The sequence below is a fragment of the Ochotona princeps genome, chromosome 1 (genome assembly GCF_030435755.1).
Source record: "Ochotona princeps isolate mOchPri1 chromosome 1, mOchPri1.hap1, whole genome shotgun sequence".
Classification (NCBI taxonomy): Eukaryota; Metazoa; Chordata; class Mammalia; order Lagomorpha; family Ochotonidae; genus Ochotona; species Ochotona princeps.
Genome location: NC_080832.1, coordinates 158,857,088 through 158,870,754, shown reverse-complemented (window position 1 = coordinate 158,870,754; position 13,667 = coordinate 158,857,088). Strand labels below are relative to the sequence as shown.

Below are 13,667 nucleotides of genomic sequence, written 5' to 3'. Positions count from 1 at the left end.
AAGGGGAGAGAGGGAGACAGAGTTTCCACATGCTGATTCATTTCCCAGATGTCTGCTTTAGCTGGGCCCGGGCCAAAGCTAGGAGCCTGGACTTCTTCCAGGTCTCCCAGTAGTGGCAGGGCTCTGAACATCCAAATACTGAGGCAATTTTGGGTTGCTTGCCCAGGCACGTTAGCAAGGAGCTGGGTGGGCTGCAGAGCAGCAGGGATTGGAACTTGCACTCCAGCTGGGGCCGCAGTGACACGGGCCACAGCCTGTCTCACTGCACCACAGCATCACCTGGTGAAGTCGGCTTCGAGTGAATTAATTTTGCTGATCTCTGCCTTGTAAACACTTCAAACTGGATTCAAAATTTGGGAGGATTTGGAATCTGGAGAGTGCGTGTCTTAACACCTCTGAGAACTGGGAGCTGCTGGCTTGGTGATGGCTTTCCTGGTCTCTGATCCGAGACTTGAGGTATTAGGAGTGGCTCCGCATGCTACTGCACCCCTCAGCGTCACCGTCAATGCGACAATGGGAATTCCTGCCTCGCAGGGTCAGCGTGCGGCCTGAACTCGCCAGTAGAGGTAAAGCACTTGGAAGACCATCCGGAAAGGCTGGCCATGGCCGTTGGCACGTCGCTGTAGCATACTTCTTGTTATTTGGGGGGTGGTGAGCTTCAAGTAGCTGCAAAGTGAAGAGGTGGTGGAAATAGCAATCAGGACATGAAAACCTGTATTGCAGATCCGTGTGAACTACAGACGAACTGATCCCGAGGTGGACTGTATGGAGACGTGCCGATTTTTAGGTAGGTTGGCAAATAATGCAACATGGAATCTGAGGTGTCAGTTATTTCCAGCAATTCACGGTGTGACTTCCAAGCAGTTTCTTGTTTAAAGAATTTACATTTATTTCTGTTTTATTTGGAAGGCAGAGACAGAAACCTCCATCTTCTTAGCTTCCCAGCTGCCCACAACAGCCAGCCTCGGGCTGCGTATCAGCAGGAAGGACCCAAGCACTTGAGCCATTGCATGCTGCCTTCCTGGGGTGCAAACTGGACACAAGGCTGGGACCCCAGCCCAGGGACTCGGGCACGGGATGGGACAGCCTCCGTGATGTAACGGCTGTGCCAAAGGCCTGCCCCTTGTTTTTGAATTTTTGATTTACAGACAAGTTACAAAGAATACAGATTTTTCACATACCCTTCAGCCAGCTATGGCACATTTGCCAAAACTAAGAAATTAACTGGACCTAGTGCAGTAATCTAGCAGCTAAAGTCCTCACCTTGCATGTGCCAGGATCCCATATGGGTGCCGGTTCATGTCCCTTGGGACCCAGCACCCACATGAGAGACCGGGAAGAAGCTCCTGGCTCCAGGCTTCAGATTGGCTCAGCTCTGGCTGAGTGAATAAGTGGATGGAAGATCTTCCTTCCTGTCTCTCCTCCTCTCTGTATATCTGACTTTCAAATAAATAAATCTTAAAAAAAAGAAATTAACTGGATTAATTTACAGCCTGTTCAGATTTGCCAGTTACTCCATTAATTCCTTTTTGCCACTTCAGGACCCCTGCCAGGTTACATTGTTAGCAGTCATGTCTCCTTAGTCATCCTTGGTCTGTTAAGATTTTCCATTTTTCTTTGTTTTAAGTGACCTTGACAATTTAAAACTGTTAATACACATGTTGTAAAACATTTCATTTTCAGCTATTTTGAAGTGTGTGATGGAGTGTCATTGACTACCAGGGCCCACCGCAACTGCCACTGTCCCCAAGTCTTCCTTTGTTGCTGCAGCCTAGCTCGCAGCTCCTCCCCCTCCTGCCCTCCCTGCTAACTGTTCTATCCCCTGTCTGTAGCGGTCGGCCTGTTCTTTTTTTTTTTTTTTAAGATTTATTTTATTTTTATTGCGAAGTCAGCATTTGTCCTGTAGCTGAAGACTGTCAGTTTATCCATGTTGTAGCACATTTCAGAACTTCAGTGCGTTACATATAGAAACCAGGAATACTTGGGGTTGTTTTTGCCTTGTGGCCGTCACAAATACTGTTGCGATGATCCTCTGCCTCCAGATGCCTGTTTGAGGGCCTGTTATCAGTTCTACTGTGTGCCGTGGGGTGGGGTGGCTGGGTCACAGGCAGATCCTAGGGTAGCTTGGAAGGAATCATCCTGTTTCCCGCAGCGGCCGCACCACTTCATTCGCTCACCAGCAGTATACAAGAGCTCCTATTTCTCCATGGCGTTTCTAACGCTTTTTCTTTTTGAAAAATCATAGTAAGTATAAAGTGATATGCCAGTGTGCTTCAGTTCATTGGCCAGTATTTTACCCGAGTTAGTGTGACTGAGTTCTTTGTATGCACCGGATATTACCAAATGTATGGTTTGCAAGTATTTTCTCCCTCATTACATGGTTTTTAATTTTTTAAAGATTTGTTTCAATTTGGAAAGGCAGATATACAGAGAGAAGGAGAGACAGAAAGATCTTCCGTCTGCTGGTTCACTCCCCAAGTGGCCGCAATGGCCAGAGCTATGCCGATCTGAAGCCAGGAGCTTTTTCTGGATCTCCCACGCAGGTGCAGGGTCCCAAGGCTTTGGTGTCATTCTCTACTGCTTTCACAGGCCACAAGGGACCTGGGTGGGAAGTGGAATAGCTGGGATACAAACTGATGCCTCTATGAGATCTTGGTGCGTGTAAGGTAAGGATTTATTCACTAGGCTGTCACGCTCTGTTGTGGGCTAAGGAGTTGATTAGTGCTGGTTGAGCTGGGCAGGAGCTGGAACTGGGCTTGTGCCTAAAGACACCTAGGCTAATTGGACTCATCTGTATCCAACATCCTGCTAAATGAGGACTTGGGGGGAAGAGTACACAAGGAGAGGGAAGGAGCGATACAGCGAGACTTTGGAGAGACTTTTACCATCACTGGTCTCCTATCGGTGCTTCATCCTCAGACCCTCTCCCTGTCCATGTTACTGACTCTGCTGGTCGGAGCAGCGCTGGGCCTGGTTTTTGAAATTTTTATTTATCTGTTTTTTATTTATCTGTTTGAGATACATACACATAAGAGCAAGAGAAAGTGCGCCCATGTGCTTACTACCCCTGTGTGTCTACCAGGACAGAGCTGGGCTATGGTGGAAGCTGGGAGCTAGGAACTGAGTGATGGTCTCACACATGGGAGGCAGCAACCCGAGGACTTGGCCATCACTGCCACTACCCACTGGGTGAAGGCGGAGTCAGGAAAGATTGTGGGGAACCAAACCCAGACACCTGACTATGGAATGCGGGTGTCTGGGGCCTTCTCCGTTGGGCCAACACTATTACGTATTTTTCACCAAGTTATCTGTCAACTATTGAGGCCTTTTTAAAATGCTTCTTAAGCAAGGTAGCTCCAGCATCACTGGCTTCCCTCACACCCCGTCCAGAACTGTGCGTGGGGCAGCTGGTGGTCATGAGACTCGTAGCATCAGGGAGAGACCAGGCTGTCCTCCAGTGCTCTGCGCTAACACTGACTGCTTTTATCCTACTCCTCAGCCTTGCAAAAGCTGGGTACTAGACAAAAATACCCTTACTGGGAATTCTTTGCCTTTTTGAATAAAAGTATTTGTTGTTCAGGCCTAGTACAATGGCACTCAATTGCCTAATCCTCCCCTTGTAAGCACCAGGATCCCATGTGGGTATGAGTTTATGTCCTGGCTACCCACCTTCCCATCCAGCTCCCTGCTTGTGGCCTGGGAAAGCAGAGGACGATGGCCCAAAACCCTGGGACCCTGTACCCACATGGGAGACCCAGAGGAAGCTTCTGGTTCGTGACTCCTGGCTTCGGATCTGTCCAACCTTGGCCATTGAAGTCATTTGGGGAGTGAACAAGCTGATGGAGGACCTTTCTCTGTCCTTCTCCGTAAAACTGCCTTTCTAATAAAAATAAATCTTTAAAAAAAAAACAAGGTAGAGGGAGAGTGTAGCATCCAACCTGAGCCTCTCCCCAAGAAGTGCAGCCCAGACAGCTCTGCAAAGCAGCAAAGTTTATTGAGGAGGCAGCTTAACCAACCAACCGGCTGGGGTCAGCTCTCCTTTCATTCAGAGTTAGCTGGGTTTTTATAGAAAGTTATACGGCCACGGGAATCAGGTGGATGGGCAGCCACAGGAGGTAGCCATAGGGAAAATGGGTGGATAAATCATACAACATTGACTCCTGGAGCCGAGGGTCGCCAGCAGGGCGTGTTATCCTTGTGATCTGGCCTAAAAAGCAGGAAACTGACAAAGCATTTTGTATAGAAGCGTAAAGAACAGATTAGGAAACTTTGGCAGGCCTGAACCAAAGTATTTGTGACTGGATTTTACAAAAGGAGAAGACAAAGTATGACGAGGGCTGGGCCACGCTGAACAGTGGCACATTTTTACAAACTTTTTTTTTTTTAAGATTTATTCAGTTTATTACAAAGTCAGATATACAGAGAGGAGGAGAGACAGAGAGGAAGATCTTCTGTTCGATGATTCACTCCCCAAGTGAGCCGCAACGGGCCGATGCGCGCCAATCCGATGCCGGGAACCAGGAACTTCTTCTGGGTCTCCCACACGGGTGCAGTGTCCCAATGCATTGGGCCGTCCTCAACTGCTTTCCCAGGCCACAAGCAGGGAGCTGGATGGGAAGTGGAGCTGCTGGGATTAGAACCGGCGCCCATATGGGATCCCGGGGCGTTCAGGGCGAGGACTTTAGCCGCTAGGCCACGCCGCCGGGCCCTACAAACATTATTATTACAATTCCAACAATAGGAGGTTTAGAAGCATGTGCAAATGAAGCAGGTTGAGAAAAATTTTTTTCATAATGTCATCTATTAATTTATTGGAGCAATGATTACTGAATGGATGATTTTGCTGTTACAAAGCCATACAATGTGGAAATAAGTATTGCACATACTGTTAGGAATTGATTTCAAACTGAAAGTTCAGCTTTGCTTTTGGTTGATATTGTTGATGCAGGCGGCCACACAGAAGGCGAAGGCAAGCCAGATATCCAGTTTCCACAATGGGAACACGGGGCCCTGCTGCTGGAAATTATAAATACCTTACTCTGCTCGTGGAGATGCGTCCCGAGCGGCCTCCCTCCGCAAAGCAAATGCAGAAACGGGAGTGAACCACACCGCCCGGCTCGTGGGTGGGCAGAGTGCTTTGTGTCCCCGAAGGCCCACACCCGGTTTACACCCTGTTAACAAGTCCCTTCATGCCTGGGTCTTCAAACGCTCTCCCCCAGCAGTGGTGACTTCCACTGGAGCTCTCCACAAACCCGACCGATGCAATCGCCGGCTTTCCAGCTTTAGGAGACAAAACCCGGGGAACTTTGGAGCAGGTGGGTCCCAGCGCCGACCCCGCCCACGCCCCGCCCACAAGCTCACAGGCTCCATTGGGTCTCCAGGACGGCGCGGTAAGTCGGCCACGCCCCCAGACCACGCCCACACGCTCCGGGCCGCCGAGGGGCCGACATGCGGTGCCCTACGCCCCGCCCACAACCTCCACTGGTTCTCCGGATAACAGCTCCTTGGGCCCCGCCCCACGCCCCGCCCACAAGCTCCATTGGGCCTCTCAGACGGAGCGGAACCTCGGGCCACGCCCATACCTTGGTCGCGCCCTGCTCCGGGCAGCGGCGTCCGCCAGCATTTCCGGCCCCGGGCCCCGCCTTTCTCCGCCCCGCCCCGCCCCGGTTCCCGTTTCCGGCGGGCGCTGCGATTCCTGCGGGCGGCTGGCGTGCCCTCTACCTGCAGCCCAGGACTCCCGGAGGGCGATTCCGGTACTTGGGGGGGGGGTGTTGTGCTTTCGGAGTGACTGTGAGGAACTGTGTTCAGGGCTTCGGTGCCCTGGACGCAGGCGAGGACTTTGTAGGCCGCTTCGTGGGTGCTTTGCTCGTCGCGCGTGTTTTCTGGCGGAGGTTCCGCGGCGCGCGAGGCTGTTGTCGCTCCGTGGCCTTACGCTTCTTGCTGGTTCGCAGCTTGGAACTCGCGATTCGGGACTCCCAGTCACCCGTGCCCCACTGGTCCTTCCCCATCTTAGGGAAGCAGAACCCGAAGGGGAAGCTCCGCCGTCACGGGTTTGTAAGGCACTGGACACTTCCTGAACACAGGAGCGCGTGTCCCAGGGGTGCGGTGTCGCAGGCAGTGCCAACTTGGATTTTGGTGTTTGCGCCATCTCCCTGTCCCAATGTGACAGTGAACTGTGGGCTGGGTGTCTTGGAGTGATTAAGTTCCTAGGGCAGAGGTGAAAAGCAGCGCCCTCCCTCCCTCCTAGTTGACCCAAGAGTCCAGGAGGTTAGAAATAATCCTGTTAACCTGCGAAGAGGGTGGCTTGTCCTATGCAAAGGCGGGTCTGCCGTTTGCTGTGTGCCAAGCGCCTGCACATGTCACACCCGGTGGGGAGAGGTCCCAGCCCGGGGCGGCTGCTGGATCTTGGCCTCACTTCTCGTGCACAGGTGCGGGCCAGGTGTCTGTCAACTCCTGCAGCCTGACACAGGAGGAGAAGGACCATGCAGAAGAATACGGGCCCGCTGTAAGTGCAGAGGCCCGAGGCGGTGTGGACGAGTGGTTGGTGGTTGGGGCCGAGCAGAAGCCTGCACTGGAGTCCCAGCCCTGCTGTTCCCAAGGCTTTGCACAGGGATGGGTTTAGAATAAGGCCGTTTTCGCCCCTTCCAGTCAGTGTGGGATGTGTTTTGGACGTGGCTCTCACGGTTTCTCTTGGGTTTCCAGAGTGCCTTTACACTACTTTGGTTTTGGCTATGCGGCTCTGGTGGCCACTGGTGGAATCATTGGCTACGCCAGAGCAGGTAAGGCATCTGGGTGCTTGTTGCAGGGCAGCGGGGATTCCCGGGAGCAGCCCCTGGGAGCGACGAGGGTCGTTGGTGCCCCAACCTTGAGAGCAGGCCTCCTTGGCATGCCCCGAGAGCCTCTGCTTTCAGATTATCGCGCAGAGCCGAGCCAGCCTTCTTGCGGGGTCATCTGCTTCTGCTACCTTATCTACAGATGCGGGGAGTAGCAGATGGTCATTATCACCACTGCCATAAGTCAGCCTTGACCCCAGCGTGTCTTCTGTGGGCTCTTGAAGTGGGAGAAAACCTCTTGTGTTCCCAGACTTCACATTGAACTCCATGGGGGATGTGCCCGTGGCCGCCTCCTTGCCCGCAGCCCTGCCTCAGTGGGCAGCACAGAGCGGATTCTCCAGTTCTCTCTGTTTCTAAGTGGGTTGGCTCTGTCTCGCTCCCCTGCCCTTGTACACTAGTGGTCCTTGACGGGCTAACCAGGACCAGTCAGTAAAGCGGTGAGCTGTTGCCCTTCTTAGATGGTGTCTGTCTTAGAGGGTGTCTGTCTTCTTGAAATGGAAGTGCCCTGCCCGTCTGGGAAGGACAGAGTGCGGTACTGGGGCCCTGGTCTCCCGGGAACACGTCGCTGCTTGGCGGTGGGCGGGTGGCTGCTGTGGGTGACACCCGTGTCCGGCCTCACTGTGTGTGTCCTCCTTCTAGGTAGCGTGCCGTCCCTGGCCGCGGGCCTCCTCTTCGGGAGCTTGGCAGGCCTGGGGGCCTACCAGCTGTCTCAGGACCCGAGGAACGTGTGGGTTTTCCTGGGTAGGTGCATCCCTCGTGTCTCCTTAGGCTAGTGGTGTGTCCACAGTAGTCTGCACCAAAAAGGAAAGCAAACAGAACTACAGTAACCCGGCTTCGGTGGGAGAGGGCAGATTTTTCACACTTCAGGCTCACTGCTGCTGCCAAGGGAAGTTTTAAAGTAGGTGGAATTGTGCTGGCATCTCTTTTGTTTGTTTATTTACTTTTTGCAGTAAGGGAGGTTTTATTCCCATCTTCTGGGAAGGAAGGAAGCAGCCTAGCAGACCCCAGCAGCACCTGAAATGGATGGGACCAGGATGATGAAGAGACCATTGTCTTTGAGGGGACAGTGTTTAAGCTAGGCTAAAGATGGAGCCATCTCCACGGGTATGTTAGGCTGTGGAACATTTTCATGCCTTATGAATTCAGAATTCCCCAATGAGATTGCTCCTAAGGTTGTGCCAGGCCGGAATGCATGTGCTAGCTGTTGAGGTGGTCCACGGCTGAGGTGGTCGGCGTGAGCGTTACAACAGCAGCACTGGGCTGGGGACTGCGTTTCTCCTTTGAAAACCCGTTCACCTCCTCAGCAGTCAGCTCGCCCTAAAAGGCAGGGGCCTGGCCTGCGGGGTACCCTCAGGTTGACTGGGGAAGCAAGACATGGCCAAGAAAGGAGCTTTTGTGGGCCTGGGAGGCACGCTGTGTGCACAGTGAGGAGTGTGGGAAGGGAAGAGCCTGTCTTAATCGGGGTGGCATCCAGCACGTGTTGGTCAGGCTCCACCCGTGTGTGACACAGTGCTAGCAGTGTGGGTATCTCACGGTGAGGACAGACGCAGCTGAGGTCCCCAGAAGTGTGGGAGAACAAGTGCGTGCCCTGAGCAGGCTGTGCAGGGGTTAGGGGGAGCCATGATGGCCCCCCGGTCTGCCCAGCAGCTTTCTTTCTCGTGCTGCAGCACAAATTAGTGACTGCCAGTTGCTCATTGCCGAGCCCCCTCTTCCACGCGTGGCAGACGAACACACGTTTTGGGACGCCCTTCCAGCCGTCAGCTTCCCAGCCTTCCTTGACCCGTGTCCGTCTCCGGGACCGCTCCTCCTGGGCTGTGGATCCCTTCTCTCTCTCCTTGGAAGCTCTGTGCTGTCAGAGACCTCGAACCTTCTTCCCTCTTCAGCTGCTGGCCTTCCCCCTCCACCCTGCCTTGAGGGACTTGTCCTAGGGTCATAACAGTCCAATCCCCAGTTGTCCCGTCTTGGTGTTGACAGACTCTGCTTCTGTTGGCTCTGCTTGACAGGTGTCTCCTAGAGGCTGCCCTGGCTGCCTTTGCCCTGAGTCTTTACGCTGCTGTCGCCTTTCGCCTGGCCTGTTAGCTGCTCGCTGTGATTTCAGGTCTCCGTTCCGTCTTACTTTCCCGGGCTAGTCCTGGGGCGAGCTCCTGACTGTGCACCCCTGTCATTCCGTGTGGCATTAGTCCTGTGGCACCATTACCCAGTTTGTACTGGTGTGATTGTTGAAAGTGTTCTCCATCACACTCGAGACACCGCCAAAGGGCAGACTGCCCTCCAGCAGCGGGGTGGGCCTTGGGGCTTGGTAGCTGCTCAGCACAAAAAATGTACGGGGGTAGAGGAAATAGTATCTGTGAGGCTTGAAAAATGTCCTATAGTTATGGAGGAAACTCAGGCATTCATGGTTGAAGTGTGGGTTTTGAAAAGCGTTAAGACGTAAGGGCTGAATGGAGGCTCGGGCGCGGGCTGTGAAATGCTCTACGGGGTCCGTGTTGGCGCTCAGCCGCACGCGCTGTGGCAGCCATCAGGCATCCTCCTCTGAGGACCAGGCGGGGGGCTCGCCCTGGAGTCCAAGGTAGGCTTTTCCCACTCCTCGTCGTCCTGAGTGTGCAGATGTTTGACTCTTTTCCGCCTCTTCTCTCCAGCTACGTCCGGGACCTTGGCTGGCATCATGGGGATGAGATTCTACCACTCTGGAAAATTCATGCCTGCGGGTTTAATTGCAGGTGCCAGGTACCTGCCATTCTGTTTTTCTTCTTTAACAATATAGAGTTTATTGCCCAAGATACCTCCTGCATTTAAAAATGTGTTTCACTGTACCTAATGCTAGACACCAACTGAAGTCATTTACACACAAGTAGGGGAGACATAAAAACTGATGACTTAGTGTCAGAATGGCCATATCGTTCACTGTAGGAATGGTTTTGTCCTCACATTTGGTGTCTGCTGCGTCTTAAGTTTTCTCAGTAATGGCGGGAGCTTCGTTGTACAGCCCCTTGTGTAGCCAGGAGCCTTCGGTCCTTAATTTTTGGTTGTATAGGTATCCTTTATCACTGAAAATTCTGCTAAAAATGCAAATTTTGATTGAATCTTGTTTTCCCAAGCAGATGATGTACTAGGCTTTGTGCTGTTGGGGAACTTTTGTATTTGCAGCAGAGTGTGGGGAACTTTCGTATTTGCAGCAGAGTGTCTGCTGAAGCCAGGACAGTTGGCCTGGAGGCACCAGCATCAGCTCGGTCACCCTGGGGCCCGGCCTGTTCCTTTCTTCACCTCTTCAGGTTGTTGGAGGTTGTGTTAGGAACTCCCAGCTCATGTGTGCTTTGCTTCCATGCTTTCAGCAGTGGAAATTTTTTTCCCTGATGGCTCCACTGTGGGTCTCCCACCCTGTGCAGTTGGGAGGGGCCTGCCGAGTTGTAGTCCCTTTCAAACCAGCAGCTGGTCTGTCCTTTCCCTAACATGCTTGCTTTGTGTTTTTTTGAACAGTTTGCTGATGTTCGCCAAAGTTGGAATTAGTATGTTGGACAGACCCCATCAGTAAGCATCCTGTCCCTGGGCTCGGGAAGAATTAAACATCTCCAGACTTCATTGTTTCCAATGTATTCAGGAAATGAAATGTGGCATTTTTGAATAGTGTGATATTTTACCTTTAAAAAAGACACTGAACCTGACAGGAAGAACTAGTCGTTACCATCACGACTATTTAAAAGGACTCAATGATAGCCTGTGAGCGCGATCCCGTGCCTTGGTTTCATCTCAGTGTGAAATGCTAGGTGTCAACACTGGGGGGCGCTGGCCTCCCGCTCAGAGCCACGGGGAAGACATGCTTCTGGTGAGATTTAGGATGCATGCTCTTAGGCTCGTCTTACAGCTCAGACCCCATTGGAAATTATGTGAAATGAAATATCACTGAAAATAAAATTATAAATAATATTTTCTGTAGTGTCTTCATTACCGAAGCTGTCTGCATAGCAGGGAAGACAACAGAGAAAAGTGAATGTCATTTGCTAAAGTTATGTTCTGGAATTGTCTACTTTGAATGACTTCAGGACAAAGGAAAGTTGTTGATTGATGATACATTGCATAAACATTTACCTTTTTTTTTTTTTAAGATTTATTTATTTTTATTGGAAAGGTGGATATTCAGAGAGGAGGAGAGACAGAGAGGAAGATCTTCCATCTGCTGGTTCACTCCCCAAGTGACTGCAATGGCCGGAGCTGAGCTGATTTGAAGCCTGGAGCTTCTTCCAAGTCTCTCACGCGGGTGCAGGGTCCCAAGGCTTTGGGCCATCCTCGACTGCTTTCCCAGGCCACAAGCAGGAGGCTGGATGGGAAGTGGGGCTGTTTGGATACGAACTGGCACCCATGTGGGATCCTGGTGTGTGCAAGGTGAGGACTTTAGCTGCTAGGCTACTATGCTGGGCCCAACAATTACTTTTTTTTTTTGGAGATTTATTTATTTTTATTACAAAGTCAGATACACAGAGAGGAGGAGAGACAGAGAGGAAGATCTTCTATCCTATGATTCACTCCCCAAGTGAGCCGCAACGGACCGGTGCTGTGCCGATCTGAAGCCAGGAACCTGGAACTATTCCGAGTCTCCCACGCGGGTGCAGGGTCCCAAGGCCTTGGGCCATCCTCGACTGCTTTCCCAGGCCACAAGCAGGGAGCTGGACGGGAAGTGGAGCTGCCAGGATTAGAACTGGCGCCCACATGGGATCCCGGGACGTTCAAGGCAAGGACTTCAGCCACTAGGCCATGCCGCCGAGCCCCCAACAATTATTTTTTAAGTGACTGAGGATTTCTAAGACTAGGATTGCAAGGAAAAGAAAAACAACACACTTTTTTTTTTTTTTTTTAAAGATTTGTTAATTGAAAATGCAGATTCTGGAGAGAAAGACAGAAAAATCTTCTATGTGCTGGTTTACACCCCAAATGGTTACAACAGCTAGAACTGAGCTGCTTTGAAGCTAGGAGCCGGGAGCCTGCCACGTGGGTGCAAGGAACCAAGGCTGGGTTATCCTCTGCCTTCTCAGGCTTCCACAGGATCTGGATGGGAAGTGGAGCAGCAGGGACATGAGTCAGCACCCATAGAGCATGCTGACAGTTGCAGGTGGAGGATTAGCCTGTTGAGCCATGGCTCTGGCCCTGTGGCAAATTTTTCAAAGGGTATTTTGGTTAACTAGTTTGTGAGGTTTGTGAGGATACATCAAAAAGTTATTGGAAAACTGGAATTAAAATACACTTTTTAAATAATGTTACATGGAAAATAACTTTGATACAAGAGAAACTTTAGGATTTATGCATGATTTTTTATAATATATCTCATGATTTTTTAAAAAGTTTTGTTTTTCAGTGAAAGAGCTAGAGAAAGCTTTTCTAGCTGCTGGTTTACTCCTCAGATGGCCACAACAGCCAATGCTGGGTCCAGCTGAAACCAGGAGCCGGGAGCTTCTTCTGGATCTCCTACATGACCCAAAGCCTTGGAACCCTGCACCCACGTGGGAAACCCAGAGGAAGTTCCTAGATCCTGGCTTTGGATTGGTTCAGCTCCAGTTGTTGTGGTCACCAGTGGATGGAGGATATTTCTCTCCTGTCTGTATATCTGCCTTTCCAATAAAAATAAATCTTTTTAAAAAAGAAATAATAGGATATCTGCTATCACTAACAAGATAATTGATATTGTTCCTGTGATACTAGATGAAGCAAGAAAACATGAGAAATTATAAAGTGAAGGTAGAAAAAATATTTTGTAGTTGATATAATTATGCAGTCTAATGCAAGTAAAAAGCTAGTAGAAATAATAAAATTATTTAATGCAGTAGGGAGTAAGTACTATACCAAGACTCCCATCCAAGTACTAACTTGCCTGACCCTGTTTAGCTCCCGGGATCAGGTGAGACGGGGTGCGTTCAGGGTGGTGTGGCTGTGGACCAAAACTAGTCAGAATGAGTTTTCTTCTATATGTGCTAGGACCAAGCCTCATCGTCTTTTCTTTTTATTTTTAAAATATAACATCTTTTATGCTTTCAGCCTACAATGCATTCTCTACCCAGGCATAAAGGCCTATTTCAAATACAGTTAGTTTCCTAGACTGCTGTAATTCAGCGGCCTCTTATTACGTTTATATCCATCCTCTGGTCTCTGCAGCACCTCATCGCTTCTGATAGTACCCATCATATTTGGGAAATACATGTTTGGTATATTTACCAATGTGTGCTTCTACAATATATGTTTTGTGAAGCCAGGAAAAATAACCCTCCTGTTACTGCCATATACACCATGGTTAGTATATTGTAGGCACTTATGTAGATTGGCTGAATGAACTAATCAAACCAGCTTTTAAACAATATTTATTTTCATCTACTTGGAAGATGAGCAATGGGAGATTTTGTGCATCTGCTGGCTCATTTCGTAACTGCTCAGGAGTCAAGCTGGGAACCCAGAACTCCATCCAGCTCTCCTGTGGCAGCGGGAACTGCAGAGCCTGAGCCTGTCTCGACCGTCACAGGACACACGTCAGTGGAATCTGGCTTGGAAGCAGAGTAGCCTGGACGGGACTGGAGGCCTATTGAGCAGGCATTTCACAGAATGCACTTAAATTTCTCAGGGTTAGACTGGAGCTTGCAGGTTTTCGGGAGGAAGATTCCAGAGATACACTGCAGTGTTTTTTCACTGTGTCAGGGCAACATATATCAACATACTACTTAGTGGCGTGGGGCTGAGCATGTTAATACCTATTCCAGGCTCTTGCCTCACGCAGGTAAGAAATCTAAGCAGAGACAGGCACAGCTAGGGACAGGATTTGTTTAATAGGGAGGAAATAAGCATATATTCATGAAC

General features: G+C 50.5%; 1 protein-coding gene across 1 annotated transcript; it reads left to right on the top strand.

Moving 5' to 3' along the window:
* The first annotated feature begins 5,650 nt into the window (after positions 1-5,650).
* Positions 5,651-10,458, top strand: TMEM14C (transmembrane protein 14C). Its single transcript, XM_004596546.3, has 6 exons — positions 5,651-5,753; positions 6,429-6,505; positions 6,703-6,779; positions 7,473-7,574; positions 9,473-9,560; positions 10,311-10,458. Exons 2-6 carry the CDS (start codon positions 6,483-6,485, stop codon positions 10,363-10,365), a joined length of 345 nt encoding a protein of 114 aa, XP_004596603.1. The 5' UTR covers positions 5,651-5,753; positions 6,429-6,482; the 3' UTR covers positions 10,366-10,458.
* Positions 10,459-13,667: the final 3,209 nt, after the last annotated feature.

Excerpts from the sequence above, each read along its gene's own strand:
- TMEM14C (XM_004596546.3), top strand. The coding sequence starts at position 6,483 with ATGCAGAAGAATACGGGCCCGCT. Across the intron at positions 6,506-6,702 it reads CAGAAGAATACGGGCCCGCT|AGTGCCTTTACACTACTTTG; the intron begins GTAAGTGCAGAG and ends TTGGGTTTCCAG. Across the intron at positions 9,561-10,310 it reads GGTTTAATTGCAGGTGCCAG|TTTGCTGATGTTCGCCAAAG; the intron begins GTACCTGCCATT and ends TTTTTTGAACAG.